The 17,508-nt window shown below is 69.0% G+C and overlaps 2 protein-coding genes across 5 annotated transcripts; both read left to right on the top strand.

The window, feature by feature from the left end:
* Nucleotides 1-2,102: 2,102 nt before the first annotated feature.
* Nucleotides 2,103-8,266, top strand: FES (FES proto-oncogene, tyrosine kinase). 2 transcript variants are annotated; one of them, XM_040570320.1, is made up of 19 exons: nucleotides 2,103-2,250; nucleotides 2,976-3,226; nucleotides 3,323-3,496; nucleotides 3,579-3,675; nucleotides 3,908-4,091; nucleotides 4,411-4,548; nucleotides 4,651-4,770; nucleotides 4,853-4,975; nucleotides 5,048-5,234; nucleotides 5,341-5,418; nucleotides 5,630-5,839; nucleotides 6,161-6,283; nucleotides 6,452-6,505; nucleotides 6,599-6,717; nucleotides 6,936-7,030; nucleotides 7,149-7,272; nucleotides 7,376-7,533; nucleotides 7,750-7,872; nucleotides 7,982-8,266. In XM_040570320.1, the coding sequence occupies exons 1-19, from the start codon at nucleotides 2,124-2,126 to the stop codon at nucleotides 8,122-8,124; spliced, it is 2,628 nt and encodes an 875-aa protein (XP_040426254.1). In that variant the 5' UTR covers nucleotides 2,103-2,123; the 3' UTR covers nucleotides 8,125-8,266. The 2 variants fall into 2 exon arrangements, with proteins under 2 accessions (XP_040426254.1, XP_040426253.1); XM_040570319.1 differs by having other exon boundaries at nucleotides 7,376-7,872.
* Nucleotides 8,267-9,069: 803 nt separating this feature from the next.
* MAN2A2 (mannosidase alpha class 2A member 2) lies at nucleotides 9,070-17,434 on the top strand. Of its 3 annotated transcripts, XM_040570178.1 has the most exons (23): nucleotides 9,070-9,245; nucleotides 9,438-9,692; nucleotides 9,856-10,000; nucleotides 10,095-10,266; nucleotides 10,575-10,702; nucleotides 10,795-10,968; nucleotides 11,261-11,447; nucleotides 11,535-11,712; nucleotides 11,856-12,058; nucleotides 12,545-12,727; nucleotides 12,916-13,030; nucleotides 13,210-13,277; nucleotides 13,486-13,651; nucleotides 13,918-14,154; nucleotides 14,259-14,381; nucleotides 14,481-14,595; nucleotides 14,690-14,823; nucleotides 14,911-15,052; nucleotides 15,146-15,279; nucleotides 15,623-15,700; nucleotides 16,017-16,211; nucleotides 16,317-16,427; nucleotides 16,789-17,434. In XM_040570178.1, exons 1-23 carry the CDS (start codon nucleotides 9,114-9,116, stop codon nucleotides 16,939-16,941), a joined length of 3,528 nt encoding a protein of 1,175 aa, XP_040426112.1. In that variant the 5' UTR covers nucleotides 9,070-9,113; the 3' UTR covers nucleotides 16,942-17,434. The 3 variants fall into 3 exon arrangements, with proteins under 3 accessions (XP_040426112.1, XP_040426110.1, XP_040426111.1); XM_040570176.1 differs by lacking the exon at nucleotides 15,623-15,700; XM_040570177.1 differs by lacking the exons at nucleotides 9,070-9,245; nucleotides 9,438-9,692; nucleotides 15,623-15,700 and having other exon boundaries at nucleotides 9,876-10,000; nucleotides 10,133-10,266.
* Nucleotides 17,435-17,508: the final 74 nt, after the last annotated feature.

The raw sequence follows: 17,508 nt of genomic DNA, 5'->3' as shown, positions 1-17,508 counted from the left end.
GCCCCGCTGCCCGAGCTCTGTGTCCTGCCGCCGTGAGGCAGCGGGGGGGCCTCAGGCAGGCACCCCGGGGCCCATGGAGGCGCGAGGCCGGGGGCCTCCGGCAGCCCCGTGCCCTGCTCCGCAGCCGCAAGAGGGGGCCCGGGGCAGGCGCCGGGCAGGGAGCGCTGGGCTGAGCCGGGGGTGCGGGGGGCCCTTGCCGCGATACCCCCGGCTGAGCGCGCCGCGGGGCCCGGCTGCTCGCTGCCCGCGGTAGCGGTGCTGCTGGATGGAGCCCTGCGGCTCTGGGTCCCCGCGTGGGCTCGGTCCAGGACGGAGAAGCCCCCCCCGGAGGCGAGGAGCCCTGCAGAGCTGCGGGCTGTGGCAGGAGCTGCGCTGCACGGGGCCGCTGTCTGGGGCTGCGGTGAGGATGTGGCACCCAGGCGGTGACCGTCACCCTCACCTGAGTGACGGGAAGCAGCTGCTTGTCGCAAACCCGCAGAGGAGCTAATTTTGGAACCGGCTCTAGTGAGCGGAGGGGGGCAACAGGCCGGGGAGCTCGTGCTGCTTTCCTGCAGCATGTGGGCCGCGTCCCTCTACTGCAGCCCTGGGGACAGCTCAGCTCGCGTGCTGCAGCCCCCGTGCCCAGCGCAGCCCCTGCAGCCACAGTGTGTTGCCTGCGGGCAGCCCCCCCGCTGCCAGCCCGGGCTGGACCCAGCCCTGCTCCACCTGGGGCTGAGCTGCGTGGGACGGGCAGAGCCTGCCGTGGGGGCTGTCGGAGGGAGGGGGACAGCCCTGAGCGGTTTTCTTTGGGTGCTTGCTCAGAGGCTGCTCCTCTCTGCAGATCCCCTCGTGCCGTCCCAGCCGTGGCGTCTTCCTGTGGTCAGGAGCGAGTTCCCTGCTGCGTGCACGCAGCTGCGGGAGCTTTCCCTTTCTCACTCCCCTGCCAGGCTGGGCAGGGGACACGTCCCCGCTGCCCCTCGGCCGAGGGCTGCGCAGGGCAGAGCCAGCAGCCGCAGTGACGGTGCCGTGGGGGGATCAGATGGGGGCCAGCCCCACGGGGCACCGCAGCGCTGGGCCCTGCAGGCTGTGGGACAGTGGATGGAGGATGTGAAACTGGGTGAGCTGCAGCGCAGCCCGCAGCGACCTTCCTGCTGCAGGCAGTGGTCAGGGCTGCTGGGGAGCGAGGGCTTCTGCTGGCTTCTGCAATCACGGTCGCTCACGGAGCCTCGCAGCCTGGCTGCCCTGACTAGCCAGGTGTGGTGGGGTCAGGCCCCAGCCCCTGGCTCGGGGTGCCCGGTGTCCCCCGTGCCAGCCCCATGCACGTGGGGAAAGCCTGCGCTGTCTGGGAGAAGCCAGGGGATGCTGGAGGGGTGCTGGGGCGGGGAGAAGCAGCCCCTCAGCCCAGCTGGCAGAACACTTGCTGATCTTGTGGAAGCGCTGAGTGCCTCTGGAGCAGGTGGTGCAGGGGGTACTGCTGGTGCAGCTCACGCAGAAAACAAACGGATTCCTGGGCAGGGTTTGGGACCGGGGCAGAGGGGGCTGGAGGGAGGTGAGCGTGTGCTGCAGGACAGAGCAGCTGCTGCTGGTAGAGCTGCTCTGCCCCTGAAACGTGCTGTGAAAAAACACTGTTTCCAGGGAGACTGGCACTGACCGTGCCCAGGGGCCGCGGCAGCACTTAGTGCAGAGCCCTGCTGTGGCGTTGCAGTGTTCCTCGATGTGACCACCCGGGCATCGCTCAGCCGTAGGAAGGCGAGTCAGGAAAACCTTTCTATGTGCTTTTTCCCACAACTTCCTCAAGAAGTGGAAACGGCTTGAACGCGTCTTGCAGGTGACTGTGACACCACTTTGGGGTCGGGGGACCCCTGCCTGGCTGCAGGAGGAGCCCCACGAGGCAGCTGAGCCAACCTGGGCTGAGCTGCAGCTGGAGACTGTGCGGTGGCAGCGCAGCACAGCTGAGGCAAGGAAGGGGCCCGGGCTCCTGCAGGGACAAATCCTGATGGTGCAAGGCCCTGGTGCCTGGCCGCTGGAAGGGGCGCTGGAGCTGGGGGCTGCCCAGCATCTTCGGGGCTGTGTGCTGGAGTCAGCCTCGAACACGGGGGACCGGCAGGGAGGGGAGGAAGCGCAGGAAATCTCGCAATGGCTGTATGGTCAGCACAGGGTTTCCTGTTCCTCTCTGGGAGCCGGAGCTGCGCCAGGTCCAGATTGCACCGGCCCCAGCCCCGGGAGCACACCGGCACCAGCTCCGTGGCCGGGACCTCACGGCACACACAGGTTGGAGGGAAGGGGACCCCTTTGTGGGGCTGGGGGGGTCATGGCCCTGTTCTTCTGCGGGGTTGTAGTCTGCGCAGGGATATCCTGCCCTGCATGGAGCCAGGCTCCAGCACCCTCCTGCTCCTGGCTGTGCCCTCGCTGCTGGGCTGTGCACCCTGGGACCACGCCTGGGCTGAATTCGGCTCCTGCTGGCCATGCCAGAGTTCCGTGCGCAGGGACACATCCAGGCTTGGCACTGTCCCCTGCGGCTCAGTGCCCTGTCCCCCTCTTGCTGGCCTCCTGCCCGTGCCCTGGCCCCTGGGCGCTCTCCTGCCCCAGTGTGCCCAGCTGCCCCTGGCACGGGCACAGGGAGTGGGGCAGGATAGGGCCAGAGCTGCCGGAGCCCCATGGGGCCGGTGCTCCCGGCCTTGCGGCACGCAGCAAGGCGGCACTGGATTTTGACCCCACGCTTCCTCCTCCCTGGCATTGCCCCCGCCGTGGGCCCCCGCTGCTGCGGCGCATTGGGCACGCTCAGCCCTCCCAGCTGCTTCAAATGCCTTTTGCAAGGCAGATTGTGGAGGGTGCTGGTGACTCTGCCCCCCGCTGTGGGGCTGCCCTGGGCACCGCACGCCTGCCGTGGGGAGATGGGTGGGGGGGCATCGGAGGCAAAGGGCCCTGCCCACAGGCGAGCTCAATGCAGAGTGCAGGGTAGCAGCCACGTCTCAGGCTGCCCTACTGCTCTGCAGCCTCGTCCCACCAGGACCACGGTGCCATGGGCTTCGGGCCGGAGCTGTGGAGCCCGCAGGGGCACAGCGCGCTGCTGCGGCTGCAGGACAGTGAGCTGCGCCTCCTGGAGCTGATGAAGAAATGGATGTCGCAGCGGGCCAAGAGTGATCGGGAGTACGCGGGGATGTTGCACCACATGTTCTCCCAGCTGGAGAAGCAGGAGGGCTCTGGGCAGCTCCGTGCTGGTGACCACGGAGGCCAGATTGGGGAGGTAGGGACGTTAGGGTGTGGGAGCACACCCCACAGACCCGGCACATTGCCAGAGGGTGGCCGTCCCTGCTCCATCCCTGATACCCTGTCCCCCCAGTCGTGGTGGGTGCTGGTGAGCCAGACGGAGACGCTGAGCCAGACCCTGCGGCGGCACGCAGAGGAGCTGGCGGCGGGGCCGCTGGCCAAGCTGAGCCTGCTCATCCGCGACAAGCAGCAGCTCCGCAAGGCCTTCAGCGAGCAGTGGCAGCAGCTCAGCCAGGAGTACACCCGGGTAGGCAGGACGCTGTGTGGGTGGCTGGGGGGCTTGGGCCCTTGCCCCGGCCCCCCTCCGCTGAGGGTGCCTCATCCTGCAGACCACCCAGCAGGAGATGGAGAAGCTGAAGGCGCAGTACCGCAGCCTGGTGCGTGACAGTACCCAGGCCAAGCGCAAGTACCAGGAGGCCAGCAAAGGTGGGTGGCAGCCCTGTACTGTCCTGACACATCCCCCAGCCTCGTCCTGCTGTGCCCTCTTCTCCCTGATCCCCGGTTCTCCTCGGGCCCCACCATGGGATCAGGGATGCCTGGAGCCACGGCAGCCCCATGGGACCCATGGGCACAACCTCGGTGGGCCTGGGAGCTTGGGGGGATGCACTGGGAACTGTGGTGCCAGGGTAGTGGGTGCCCCCATGGCCTCTCCTCACAGACAGGGAGAGGGAAAAGGCGAAGGAGAAGTATGTGCGCAGTCTCTGGAAACTCTATGCCCTGCACAACCAGTACGTGCTGGCCGTGCAGGCAGCCGCGCTGCACCACCACCACCACTACCAGCGGGCGCTGCCCAGCCTCCACGAGTCCCTCTACAGCCTGCAGCAGGAGATGGTCCTCACTCTGTAAGAGCCCTGCCGCCCCTCCTGGCACCCCCTTGCTTCTGCACCCCTGTTCCCCTTGAGAACCAGCGATGCTCCCTCCCCCTGCTGGAGCCCCCAGCCACACAGGCACTGTCCTTGCCCTACTGCCTGTGCCACGCACCCCCTTCCTCTGGCACCACAGCCATCACGGACGGGGCAGCTCGGGGCCCTTCCCCAGCACCTCATGCGGGGCAGGGGCTGAGGGGACACCAGAACCAGGTGGCCTGGGCAGTGCGGGGCCAAGCCTGGGCTGCGGGGGGTACGGAAGGCCGGGCAGCCCCCAGCACCCGTGTCCCTGCAGGAAGGAGATACTCGGGGAGTACTACAGCATCAGCAGCCTGGTGCAGGAGGACGTGCTGGCCGTACACCAGGAAATTGCCCATGCTATCGAAGCGATCAGCCCTGCCGCTGAGTACAGCAGCTTTGTCCAGTGCCACAGGTAGAGATGGCGTGGCCGCGGGCACCGCACCGGGTACGGCCCTGCAGGGGGTGGGCATGGGCACAGCAGAGCAGAGGGCAGCTCTGTGCCGGGTGCCCACAGGTATGGCTGCGAGGTGCCACCAGCCGTCACCTTTGACGAGAACTTGCTGGAGGAGACGGAGAGCCTGGTGCCAGGGGAGCTGCAGCTGAACGAGCTGACTGTCGAGAGCGTCCAGCACTCGTGAGCGGGGCCAGGCCGCAGGCGGGGGGCAGGCCGGCGGGCTCATGGCTCAGCGCCCACCCAACACCCGTGTCTCTTGCAGCCTGACGTCCATTGAGGAGGAGCTGGCGGCCACCACAGAGACTGTGAGCAGCAAGGAGCAGCGGGTGCGGGAGCTGCAGGCTGAGATCCAGGGCGAGGAGCAGGGGCTGAGACCCGGGGAGCGGTGAGGTGCAGGGGGGGCGGCGGGGCCGGGGCTGAGGTGGCACGGGCTGACCCCGCTGCATCCCGTCCCCAGGGTGCACTTGCTGAGCAAGCGCCAGGGGCTGCAAGAGGCCCAGCAGCAGCTCCAGGGCTGCCTCTGCACCCAGGCCAAGCTGCAGGCACAGCGGGATGTGCTGGCCAACAAGCTGGCGGAGCTGGGCTCTGGAGATCCCCTGCCTGCCCTGCCCCTGCAGGAGGACCGGCACTCAGTCTCCTCCGTGGTGAGTCCTCCCCACAGTGCTCCGGGAGACACGGCACTGGGTTACACCGGGTTCTGGTGGCCCCACGCAGGGTGCCTGTGGGGGGACAGCTCACACTTTTCCCCAGGAGCAGGAACGCAGCGGGGCCACTGCGCTGGAGACCCTCAAGAACCACATCTCGGGCATCTTCAGCCCCAAGTTCTCGGTGAGACCCTGGGCACCTCCAGCCACCCTGCCCTGCCCAGCCACCTTGTCAAACCTCCCAGCCCCTCGGCACCCCCTGTCCTCTCCTGTCTTGCCCCACAGCCCTGCTCAATGCTGCTCTCCAGCCCCTCTCCGCACCCTGCACAAGCCCCTCTGGACCCTGCTCTCCCTGCCCCTGGGGGAATGACCGGTCTTGCTCTGTCCCCATCCAGCTGCCACCCCCTGTGCCCCTCATCCCGGAGGTGCAGAAGCCGCTGTGCCAGCAGGTCTGGTACCATGGGGCCATCCCACGCTCAGAGGTGCAGGAACTGCTGAGCTGCAGCGGGGACTTCCTGGTGCGGGAGAGCCAGGGGAAGCAGGAGTATGTGCTCAGCGTGCTGTGGGACGGGCAGCCCCGGCACTTCATCATCCAGGCTGCCGACGTGAGTGACCGCAGGTGGGGGTGGCACTGGGAGCGGCCCCTGCAGCGGGCAGATGTTGGGGCCCTGCCCAGGCCCTGCCCTGGCTGTGCAGCCACAGGGACACTGGTGTTAATGCACAGGATGTGTGCGTACAGCTGCGAGCTGTGTGCGTGTCCTTGCAGAGACCAAGCATGGAGCACGAGCTGTGAGCCTGCATCGTGTGTGTGAATGCACGCTTGTGCTGTGTGTGTGTGTGTGCACGCACCCCCATGCATGCACTCCCCCAGGTGTGCACCTCATGCGTGCACGCAGGCACGACCCCGCAGCCTCCCCTCCCTGCAGAACTTGTACCGGCTGGAGGGCGACGGCTTCCCCACCATCCCGCTGCTCGTCGACCACCTCCTGCACAGCCAGCAGCCCATCACCCGCAAGAGCGGGATCATCCTGGCCAGGGCCGTGCCCAAGGTGAGGGTGGGCAGCGGGAGGCAGGCGAGAGCCCTGTGCAGGGCGTAGCCCTGGCCCCTTCCAGCCGCCGTGACTCATCTCTGCATGAGGGAGCTGCAGGAGCAGGAGGGGATGTGGGCTGGGGCGCGCTGGGGGCGGCTCGCTGACCGCAGTGTCTGCTGCCTGCAGGACAAGTGGGTGCTCAACCACGAGGATGTGCTGCTGGGGGAGCGCATCGGCCGGGTGAGTTGGGGTGCGAGGGTCCCAGCAGGAGGGCAGGGCTGGCCGCGGGTGCGCTGTGGCAGGCTCGGCCTGTGCATCCGTGTCTCTCGGCAGGGTAACTTTGGGGAGGTCTTCAGCGGCCGCCTGCGTGCTGACAACACCCCCGTGGCTGTGAAATCCTGCCGGGAAACCCTGCCACCTGAGCTCAAGGCCAAGTTCCTGCAGGAAGCCAGGTCTGTGTGACCGTCATGCTTGTCCTGGCCCATCCTTGTCCTGATGTCTCGGGACAAAGAGACAAACCCCACTGGGATACAGCAGCCCTCTGGCTGGGGGCTGGGTCCCTGCACCGGCCGGGCACAGCATCCTTGGGATGCAGGTGGTGATGGAGGTGGTGTGTGCTGGGGGCAGCTGGGTCCCCATGTGCTCACGGTGCTGTTCACTGTCCCCACAGGATCCTCAAACAGTATAACCACCCCAACATAGTCCGGCTTATTGGCGTCTGCACCCAGAAGCAGCCCATTTACATTGTCATGGAGCTGGTGCAGGGTGAGCAGCCCCATCCTGCAGCCCCTGGTGCATGTGTGTGAGCTCACCCCAGTGCAAGAGTGTGAGCTCGCTGCACGGGGCTGGGATGGCCGCCCGCCAGCTGTGCTCCTCGGTGCAGGGGGGGACTTCCTGAGCTTCCTGCGCAGCGAGGGGCCCCACCTGAAGGTGAAAGAGCTGATCAAGATGACAGAGAACGCTGCAGCAGGCATGGAGTACCTGGAGAGCAAGCGCTGCATCCACAGGTGGGCTGGGGGAGCAGCGGGGACCGGGCAGGGCAGGGGCAGCTGGGCCCCCCCTGTCCTGGGGACAGCTGGGCGCAAGGCTGACGGCTCTGAGCCGCCCCAGGGACCTGGCTGCCCGCAACTGCCTGGTGACGGAGAAGAACATCCTGAAAATCAGCGACTTCGGGATGTCGCGGGAGGAGGAGGATGGTATCTACGCCTCCACGGGAGGCATGAAGCAGATCCCTGTGAAGTGGACTGCCCCCGAGGCACTGAATTACGGTACGGGGTGGCACCGGGCATGGCCTGGGACCTGCGCAGCATACGGGGAGGGAAGGGGGGAGGCTGTGCCGGGGGACCCAGGAGTCCAGGGGGCACCGCCCGGCACCCCGCGCGTGGTGCTGGGGCGGGAGGCAGGGAGAGCCGGGGCACCCGTTGGGGCGGCGGTGACACGGGCGTCCCCCGCCGCTCGCCGCCCGGCCCACGCCGTGTCCCCAGGCCGATACAGCTCGGAGAGCGACGTCTGGAGCTTCGGGATCCTGCTGTGGGAGGCCTTCAGCCTGGGCGCCGTCCCCTACGCCAACCTCAGCAACCAGCAGACGCGCGAGGCCATCGAGCAGGGTGAGGGCGGCGGCGGGGCCGCGGGTCCCCCGCCCAGCCGTGCCCGCCGGGGCCGCGGGGGCGAGGGCCGGTGTCGCGGCCGGCCCGTCCCCAGCGCTGCCACCCCCAGGCGTGCGGCTGGAGCCCCCCGAGCAGTGCCCCGAGGAGGTGTACCGCCTGATGCAGCGCTGCTGGGAGTACGACCCCCGCCGGCGGCCCAGCTTCAGCGCCGTCCACCAGGACCTCATCGGCATCCGCAAGCGGCACCGGTGAGGGGCGGCCCCGCGCCCCGGGGCCGTCCCGCCGGCAGCGCCCGTCCCGCGGGCGGGGCCCGCCTGGGAAGCGGGTGCCGGGGGCGGCCGGGCGGCGGCGGGCGTGCACCAGGAGGCTCCCGGGCAATAAACGTGGGCTCTGCAGCGCTGCGTCTGTCGTGGGCACGGGGCGCGGGCCGGCCACGCGGGACACCGGGACCCCGGCCCGGGGCCGTGCGGGGGGCGGCCGGGCCCGGCGGCGTTCGCTCGGCCCGGCCCCGGGGCCGCCCGGGGCCGCAGCGCCGCGTCCCGGCGGGGCGGGCCGGGGGCCGGGGCCGGGGCCGGGGCCGGGGCCGGGCGGGCGGGGCGGCGGGCGGGGCCTGGCCCATCCCGGCCGCGGCAGCCGGCGGGGCCCGGGCGGGCGATGTGAGCGGCGGGGCCGGGCCGCGGAGCCGCCCAGGGTAAGAGCGGGGGGGCCGCGCCGCGGGGGGGCCGCGCCGGACAGCTCCGGGCCGGCCCCGCCGCCGGGAGCCCCGCCGGGAGCCCACGCCCCCCTCCGCCCCCGGGCCGCGCCGAGCCCCCCCGAGCCCCCCCGGCAGCCCGGCTCCGCGGCCTGCCCGTCCCCGCCCGCTCCGGCCCGCTCGGCGCCGCCTTCCCCATCGCAGCCCCCGGCCTGCTCCGGCCTGCCCCGGGCCGCCCCCGGCCGGCCCGCCGCCGGCCGGCCCCCGGCTCCCCCAGCTCCCCCGGCCTGCTCCGGCTCCCCCCGGCTCCCCCCGGCTCCCCGGGCGCCCCGTCCCCCCCCGCGGCCGCCCGGCGCGGGGCCGGGCCCGAGCAGCCCCGCGGGGCCGTGCCGCTGCCGCCGCCGCCGGCGCTGCCCCAGCCCGCGCTATCGGAACCCCGCATCGCGCCCGGCGGGGCGCGGAGGGCACCGGGGGACGCGGCGGGGCCGGCGGGCGCGGGGCAGCAGTGCCCGGTGTGCCCCCCGCAGGCCCGTCCCCGCGGCCCGCCGGGATGAAGCTGAAGAAGCAGGTGACGGTGTGTGGAGCTGCCATCTTCTGCGTGGCTGTCTTCTCCCTCTACCTGATGCTGGACCGGGTGCAGCACGACCCCGCGCGCCACCAGAGCGGGGGCAACTTCCCCAGGGTGAGCGGCAGCGGGCGCGGGGCGGCCGAGGGCCGGGCTGGCTCCGGGGCCGGCTGGCGCCCAGCCCGAGGCCGGTCTGGTGCTCGGGGCAGGGCTCGTTCCCTGCTGCTGCGAGCGCGCAAGCAGGGCCGGACCTGTGCGAGGAAGCCCCGAGCCAGGGCAGCGCTCTCACCGCAGTGCCCGTGTCCCCAGAGCCAGATCTCGGTGCTGCAGAACCGCATCGAGCAGCTGGAGCAGCTGCTGGAAGAGAACCACGAGATCATCAGCCACATCAAGGACTCGGTGCTGGAGCTGACGGCCCACGCGGAGGGACAGCCGGCACTGCCCCGCCACCCACCCAACGGCTCCTGGGCGCTGCCCCCTGAGAGTCGCCCGAGCTTCCTCTCCGTGTCCCCGCAGGACTGCCAGTTTGCCCTGGGGGGCAAGGGCCAGAGCCCAGACCTGCAGGTGAAGGGCTGGGGTCTCGGTGCAGCAGTGAGCACAGGGGGGGAGGGGCCCAGCCCTGTGAAGGAGAGGGAATGCGCAGCAGGGCACCTGGGGTGCTGCCTCTGCTCTGCTGGGGTCTCCCAGACCGGTGCCTGCCCTCCTGAGCTCGCTGTCCCGCTGGCAGATGCTGGCCGTGTACTCCCTGCTGCCCTTTGACAACCAGGATGGCGGTGTGTGGAAGCAGGGCTTCGATATCACCTATGAGCCCAATGAGTGGGACGCTGAGCCCCTGCAGGTGTTTGTGGTGCCGCACTCCCACAATGACCCCGGTGAGCAGAGACAGGACGTGCTCCCCCGGCCCCTGCCCTGCTGGCTGGGGAGGGCTGGGCCCCGCTCAGTGACCCCCCCCAACTGTGCTGGCAGGCTGGATCAAGACATTTGACAAGTACTACTATGACCAGACGCAGCACATCCTCAACAGCATGGTGCTGAAGATGCAAGAGGACCCCCGCCGGCGCTTCATCTGGTCTGAGATCTCCTTCTTTTCCAAGTGGTGGGACAACATCAGTGCCCAGAAGCGGGCTGCGGTGCGGAGGTAGGGCTGCCCTGTCTGCCGGGCCCTGCCACCCAGAGGAGGTGCTGGGCATGAGCGAGGGGGGCGTGAGGGAAGGGCCCTTTGCCCCCCGGACTTGGCTCTGGCTGCAGCGTGGTGTCCATGGGCTCCACGGAGCTCCCTACAGGAGCGTGGGGAGAGTGTGGGCATCGCACCACAGCTGGTGATCGCAGAGGCTGCTGCCGAGAGCCAGGTGGCTCCAGGAGAGGGGGAGGCTCTGCCATGGATACGAGGCTGACCGCAGGGCTCTGCCCTGAGCTGACCACGTCTCTGGTGTGTGTTTCTTGCAGGCTGGTTGGGAACGGGCAGCTGGAGATGGTGACGGGTGGCTGGGTGATGCCCGACGAGGCCAATTCGCACTACTTCGCCATGATCGACCAGCTGATCGAGGGGCACCAGTGGCTGGAGAAGAACATCGGTGAGAGCTGCGTGGGCTGCAGGGTGGGCTGCAGGGGTGCTGGCTGGGGGACGTTGCTCACAAGAGGTGCTGACAGGTCTCTGTGCCCCCAGGCGTGACGCCGCGGTCAGGCTGGGCCGTTGACCCCTTTGGGTATAGCTCCACCATGCCCTACCTGCTGAAGCGCTCCAACCTGACGGGCATGCTCATCCAGCGTGTGCACTACGCCATCAAGAAGCACTTTGCTGCCACCCAGAACCTGGAGTTCATGTGGAGACAGACGTGGGGTGAGGGGCTGCTGGGAGGTGACCGCAGCAGCGGACCTGCCCGGGGGTGGGTGGCAGCAGAGGAAAGCTGCTGACCACTTCCCTGCGTGGCCAGTGAGCTGAGTGCCGGGAGGCGATGCCTCTGCCCTGCAGTGGGCAGCCCCAGGGGGACCCCCAAATATGCCGGTGCCTGGTGCCTGGCGAACTTGTGCGCTGGGTCTGCTCTGCCCCCGCTCGGTGTGCCCTGTGCCCTCTGCTAGGGGCCAGGTGAGGGAGAGCCTCTGCTGATGCTCATCTGTCCTTGGTCCTGCAGACCCAGACTCCAGCACTGACATCTTCTGCCACATGATGCCCTTCTACAGCTATGACGTGCCCCATACCTGCGGGCCCGATCCCAAGATCTGCTGCCAGTTCGACTTCAAGCGCCTGCCAGGCGGCCGGATCAACTGCCCGTGGAAGGTGCCGCCCCGCGCCATCACCGAGGCCAACGTGGCAGAGCGGTGAGTGCTGCAAGGGCAGGGGCGAGCGGCTCTGAGCCCCGCAGCCCGGCCTCCGGCAGCCAGCCTCACACCCTGGCCCCGTGGCAGAGCCCAGCTCCTGCTGGACCAGTACCGCAAGAAGTCCAAGCTGTACCGCAGCAAGGTGCTGCTGGTGCCCCTGGGAGACGATTTCCGCTACGACAAGCCACAGGAGTGGGACGCTCAGTTCCTCAACTACCAGCGCATCTTTGACTTCCTCAACTCCCAGCCCCACCTCCACGTGCAGGTAGGTGCAGGGAGCTTTGGGGCTGCCAAAAGGCCCCATGTGGCTGGGGTTGCCAGCGGCGCGGAGCCTGGGCAGGGGTGCGCAGTGCGGGGAGGGGCGTGGGGCTCCCTGCAGCACTCCGAGCTGCGTGTGCTGTCCCGCAGGCGCAGTTTGGGACGCTGTCCGACTACTTTGATGCCCTCTACAAGAAGGTGGGCATTGTGCCGGGCATGAAGCCGCCTGGGTTCCCAGTGCTGAGTGGCGATTTCTTCTCCTACGCGGACCGGGAGGATCACTACTGGACAGGCTACTTCACCTCCCGGCCTTTCTACAAGAGCCTGGACCGCGTGCTGGAGGCCCACCTCCGGTGAGGGGAAGCAGGCTGGGGCCCTGGGGCAGGGGCGGTGCGTGGGGCACGGGGCACAGGATGGTGCTGGCCGGGTGGTACCCCACAGCCCCAGCCGTCCCCCTGGCCTGTGCCCAGACACCGGTGCGCTGGGGATGGCCCAGGCATGGCTCAAGGGGAGATAAACCTTCACCAAGCCCGCGGCAGCCCGTGCACCACTCTGCCCTCCCCGAGGCTGTCTGCCCTGTGCTTGGGCCCTGCTGGCGCTAAGGCTGCCTGCGCCGGCTGCTCCTCTCCTCTCCTCTCCTCTCCTCTCCTCTCCTCTCCTCTCCTCTCCTCTCCTCTCCTCTCCTCTCCTCTCCTCTCCTCTCCTCTCCTCTCCTCTCCTCTCCTCTCCTCTCCTCTCCTCTCCTCTCCTCTCCTCTCCTCTCCTCTCCTCTCCTCTCTGTCCTGGCCCCGTGGGGCCCGGGGCGCTGGCAGGTCCTGGGTGACTCTGTCCCTGCGCAGGGGGGCAGAGATCCTGTACAGCCTGGCGCTCGCCCACGCCCGCCGTGCCGGCGCCGACAGCCGGTACCCGCTGTCCGACTACGCCCTGCTGAGCAACGCCCGCCGCAACCTGGGGCTCTTCCAGCACCACGACGCCATCACGGGCACCGCCAAGGAGGCCGTGGTGGTTGACTATGGAGTCCGGTGCGTGCGGGTGGCTGGGGCACAGCCGGGGGGGCAGTGTCAGCTGGGGGCTGGTGGGTGCGGGGCTGGGCGTGCTGGCTGGGCCTAGGGGCCTACAGGCCCCAGCGGGGTGTGGGGGCGGTGTAGGGGGATGCTGGGAGGGGGCAGAGGGGACGGTCCTGGGTTTCTCACTCTGCCCCGTGCTCCAGGCTGCTCCACTCCCTCTCGAGCCTCAAACGCGTCATCATCAACGCTGCGCACTACCTGGTGCTGGGGGACAAGGACGCCTACCGCTACGACCCCGCCGCACCCTTCCTCAGCACGGTGAGCAGCTCCCTGCCCCGCGCCTCCCCGCGCCCCGGCCTCGTGCTGGGGGCGCCGTGCCCTCCCCCGTGCGGCACGGCCCTGCCTGCCCACCCGCCGCTGGCTGGGGGCCTGGGGAAGCTGGGCCAGGCGGGCTGGGGGCGGTGGGGACGCCGTGGCTGACCCGCTGCTTTCCCTAGGACGACACGCGCCTCAACCAGGACTCGCTCCCAGAGAGAACAGTCATCAAGCTGAGCGCCTCGCCACGGTAGGGCTGCACGCTGGGCTGTGGGCTGCGTCCTCCTGTCCAGCAGCGGGGTCTCGTGGGGGCGATGGGGGGACCACGTGCGGGGGTACCTGGGGCTCTGTGAAACAGCGTGTGTGTGTGTGCAGCTCCGGGGGGTGGTGTGGAGCGCAGGACACGCGGGACGCCGTGGGGCTGGGGGTGGCCGTCCCGGTGCAACTCTGCCCTGCAGATTCCTGGTTGTGTTCAACCCACTGGAGCAGGAGCGCCTGAGCGTCGTGCCGGTGCTGGTGGACTCCCCGCATGTGCGCGTGCTGTCTGAGGAGGGGCAGCCCCTGCCTGCCCAGCTCACTGCACAGTGGGGCTCCGCCACCAACATGGTGCCTGAAGTCTACCAGGTATGGGGCGCCCCACCGCCCACTGCCGCCCCCGTCCTCGCCCTGCACAGCCCGTGTGTGCCAACCTCCCACCCTCACACGCTGACACGCCACCGAACAACCGTTTCTGCACCACAATGGGAGCTCCCATGGCACACAAGACCCCAGGCTCCCACGCACGTCTCCCTCCACAGAGACCCCAAAAGCAGGGCCCGTGTCCTGCTGGCAGCCAGCAGGTTGGCTGCCCCCCACGGAAGCCCTCGGTCACGTCTCCCTGCCGCCCGCAGGTCTCTGTTCTGGCCCGCCTGCCTGCACTGGGGCTGCGTGTGCTGCAGCTGCAGAAGTCCTTCGACGGCCAAGCCGTGCTGAAGTCCTCTGTGCGCCTGTACCTGCACGGCCGGGACTTGCCCGTGCGCAAGCAGGAGACTGTACCTGTGCACGTCTTCCCGACCGCTCCTGACGACTTCTGCCTGGAGAACCAGCACCTGCGGGCCTGCTTCTCGGGGCGCTCAGGCCTGCTGCAGGCAAGCGCAGGGCCTGGGGGTGGCACGGCAGTGAAGGAGGGCAGGGCGCGCAGCAGTGCCTCATGCAGGGTGTGCTCACTGTCCTGCCGGCCTGCGCCCTGCAGAGCCTCCGCCGAGCTGGGGAGGAGCGGGAGCAGAGGGTGAGCAGCGAGTTCCTTGTCTACGGCACCAGAACCTCCAAGGACAAAAGTGGAGCCTATCTCTTCCTGCCTGATGGCGAGGCCAAGGTATGGGGGCCTCCTCTGAGAGCCTGGCTGGCGGCTGTGCCAACAGCCATGGGACAGTCCTGGAGCCAGCAGCCTCACTGCAGCCTCCTCCCCCCACAGCCTTACACGCCCAAGGAGCCCCCAGTTGTGCGAGTGACGGAGGGACCCTTCTTCTCAGAGGTTGCCAGCTACTACCAGCACGTCCAGACCGTGGTGCGGCTTTACAATGTGCCAGGTGGGACAAGTGGGGCTGTGCCCTGGAGGTCCCCAGCCCGGGGCCACTGGCCGATGCTCCCTGCGGGGCCCAGCCACTCACTGCTGGCCCACAGGGGTGGAGGGCCTGTCCCTGGACGTGTCTTGCCTGGTGGACATCCGTGACCACGTCAACAAGGAGCTGGCCTTGCGCTTCAGCACGGACATCGAGAGCGACGACACCTTCTTCACAGACCTCAACGGCTTCCAGGTGTGCCAGCAGCCCGGGCAGGGATGGCAGCTGCCCGCAGGGGCAGTGCTTTGCCACCCCCAGCCCCTGACCCCCGTCCCTCGACAGATCCAGCCCCGCAGGTACCAGCAGAAGCTGCCGCTGCAGGCCAATTTCTACCCCATGCCCGCCATGGCCTACATCCAGGATGCGCAGAGCCGCCTGACGCTGCATACAGCCCAGGCCCTGGGGGTCTCCAGTCTCGGCAGCGGTGAGCCGGGGCCGTGGGGCTGTGCTGCCGGGGGGCCGTGGGGGGCAGCTGGCGGCTGCTAACGCCCGGGGCTCGGGGGCCTGCTCTCCGCAGGCCAGCTGGAGGTGATCCTGGACCGGCGCCTCATGCAGGATGACAACCGGGGCCTGGGCCAAGGGCTGAAGGACAACAAGCGGACCTGCAACCGCTTCCGCCTCCTCCTGGAGCACCGCGCCACTGCCAACAAGGTGCATGGGCCGGGGACGCTGCAGGAGTTTGGGGGTCAGGAGCAGTGCTGCTCTGGTGCAGAGTCCAGCCCTGCCTCGGTACGGTGTGGGACGGTGGCATCTGCAAGCAGCCACGTGTGCAGCTGGGTGCGGGGTGCCCTCCCCTGCCACCTTATGGCCCTCCCGGCCACCACGCTGGCACTGCAGAGGGATGGGGCCGTGCCCAGAGTGTGGGGTGTGCGGGGAGGGCAGGACTGCGCAGCGGGGTCTGCCCTGCGTCTGGGGGCACGGAACCCTTGTAATCACGGTGTTCTCATCCCATCACCTCGTTGCTCTCGATCCATGCACCATTTCACCCATTCAGAGCTCCAGCTTCTTTTCCAAACTGGCCTCCGTGTTTAAAGCTTTGGGCTTCCCTGGCGCCAGGACTGGCAGCCCAGAGGTAATGGCCGGCCCGGCCCTGCTGTCTCCCTGTCTCGTGCACTAGCTGCTAGCAACTAGCCTAGCCAGGCCCCTAGCGGGCTCGTAGCCTGCCCATAGCCCAGCCGGAGCCGTGCAGGCTGTGCGGTGCGGCTGCTGTTTGGGTGCTGGGGAAGGAGGGGCCGTGCCTGGAGGCTCTGGGTGCCCGGTGCTGGCGGGTGCCTGTCCTCTGGGTGCCGCCAGAGAGGCCAAAAGGAGCGGGAGGCCCCGCAGGCCCTGGCAGGCTCTGCCTGGCCCCGCAGCCGCCTCGCCCGCGCTGACTGCTTGCTGTTTGTCAGGTGCAAGACAGCCGCCCGGTCAGCTTCCCCTCCCTGCTGAGCCACATCACCTCCATGCACCTGAATGCTGAGGCCCTGGTCCTGCCTGCGGCCCAGGAGAAGCCAGCCCCGCCGCCCCTGCGCTCCTTTGCACCCCTTTCTGCCACCGTCCCCTGTGACTTTCACATCCTCAACCTGCGGACGCTGCAGGCAGAGGTGAGCCGTGGCCCTGTGCTGCGTGGGCAGGTGGCACAGCCTGGTGACAGGGGGCTCGCAGTCGCCGTCCCCGGCACTGTACCTCATGGCCCCGCTGCCCAGCAGGACGACTCGCTACCCTCGGCCGAGGCAGCCCTGATCCTGCACCGCAAAGGCTTTGACTGCAGCCTGGAGGCCAGGAACCTGGGGTTTAACTGCACCACCAGCCAGGGCAAGGTAGGAGCTGCCGCCTGCACCCACGTGGGGTCAGAGCTGTGCTGTGGCACCCTGGCACATCTGGCACCAGGCCTGCCTCGAGCATCCCTGAGCTCCTGCCAAGCCAGGATTGGGGTGGGAGGGAGGGAGGGGCCCCCTGAACCCCAGAACCAGTGGCTGTTCAAGGGTCCCACAACGAAGCAGGCAGTCCCGCTCTGCCCCTTTTGCAGGCAAAGCTGGAGGACACTGGTTTTGCAGGAGGGGGGACTGGAGTCTGGCATGAGCCCTGCACCCCCCGATGAGGGAGGGGAAAGCCTGGGCTGGGTCAGCGCAGGAACCCAGGTGCCCGCGCCACCCACCCTCCTCCCTGCTGTCTCCCTAGCTGGCGCTGGGCAGCCTGTTCCGGGGGCTGGAGCTGGGCTCCCTGCAGCCCACCTCGCTGACCCTGATGTACCCGCTGGGCACGGCCTCCAACAGCACCACCATCCGCCTGGACCCCATGGAAATCGCCACTTTCCGCGTCCGCCTGGGGTAGCGCCTCCCAGGGCGGGAGAGGAGCAGACTGGCTGTGCAGCCACCAAGCCCCGCAGCGCCAGCACAGCCCGGGAGAGACTGGGCCAGCAGGCCCGCAGCAGGCAGGCGGCACTGGGCAGGAGGTGCCGGACCTGCAAAGGCTGCTGCTTTCTTATTTATTAGTCCTGTGTTCTCAGATAGATTTTGGACAGTGAACTGCTGCGGCAGGGCTGTGTGGAGGCTGCTGAATGCTGCCTGGTGCAGAGGGTGCGGGCCGGGGGCTCCCCTGAGCGGAGCAGGGCTGGTGAGGCAGCGGGACAGGCTGCTGCTGTGTAAGCACGGCTGCCTGGGAGGTGCCCACCGTGCAGCCCCGGGGCAGGGGCCCTGCTGGCGCCTGGGCTCCCACAGAGCGGCAGGGCAGCATGTGGGCTGCCAGCGGCCTGGCCGGGCAGGCGCTATGGACTGGAGACCGAGCTCGCCTGGAGCTTGTAGGAAACATGAGGCTGTTTCCAGGAGCCCCGGCGTGTGTCTGCTTTGTGGTTCTCGCACTGGTGGTGCTGGGCAGCGTGAGGGGTGCTCTGTGGGGAGA

This window comes from Cygnus olor, chromosome 11 (genome assembly GCF_009769625.2).
Source record: "Cygnus olor isolate bCygOlo1 chromosome 11, bCygOlo1.pri.v2, whole genome shotgun sequence".
In the NCBI taxonomy this organism is placed as follows: Eukaryota; Metazoa; Chordata; class Aves; order Anseriformes; family Anatidae; genus Cygnus; species Cygnus olor.
Note: the sequence above shows the minus strand (reverse complement) of the source record. Positions and strands in the feature narration are given on the sequence as shown.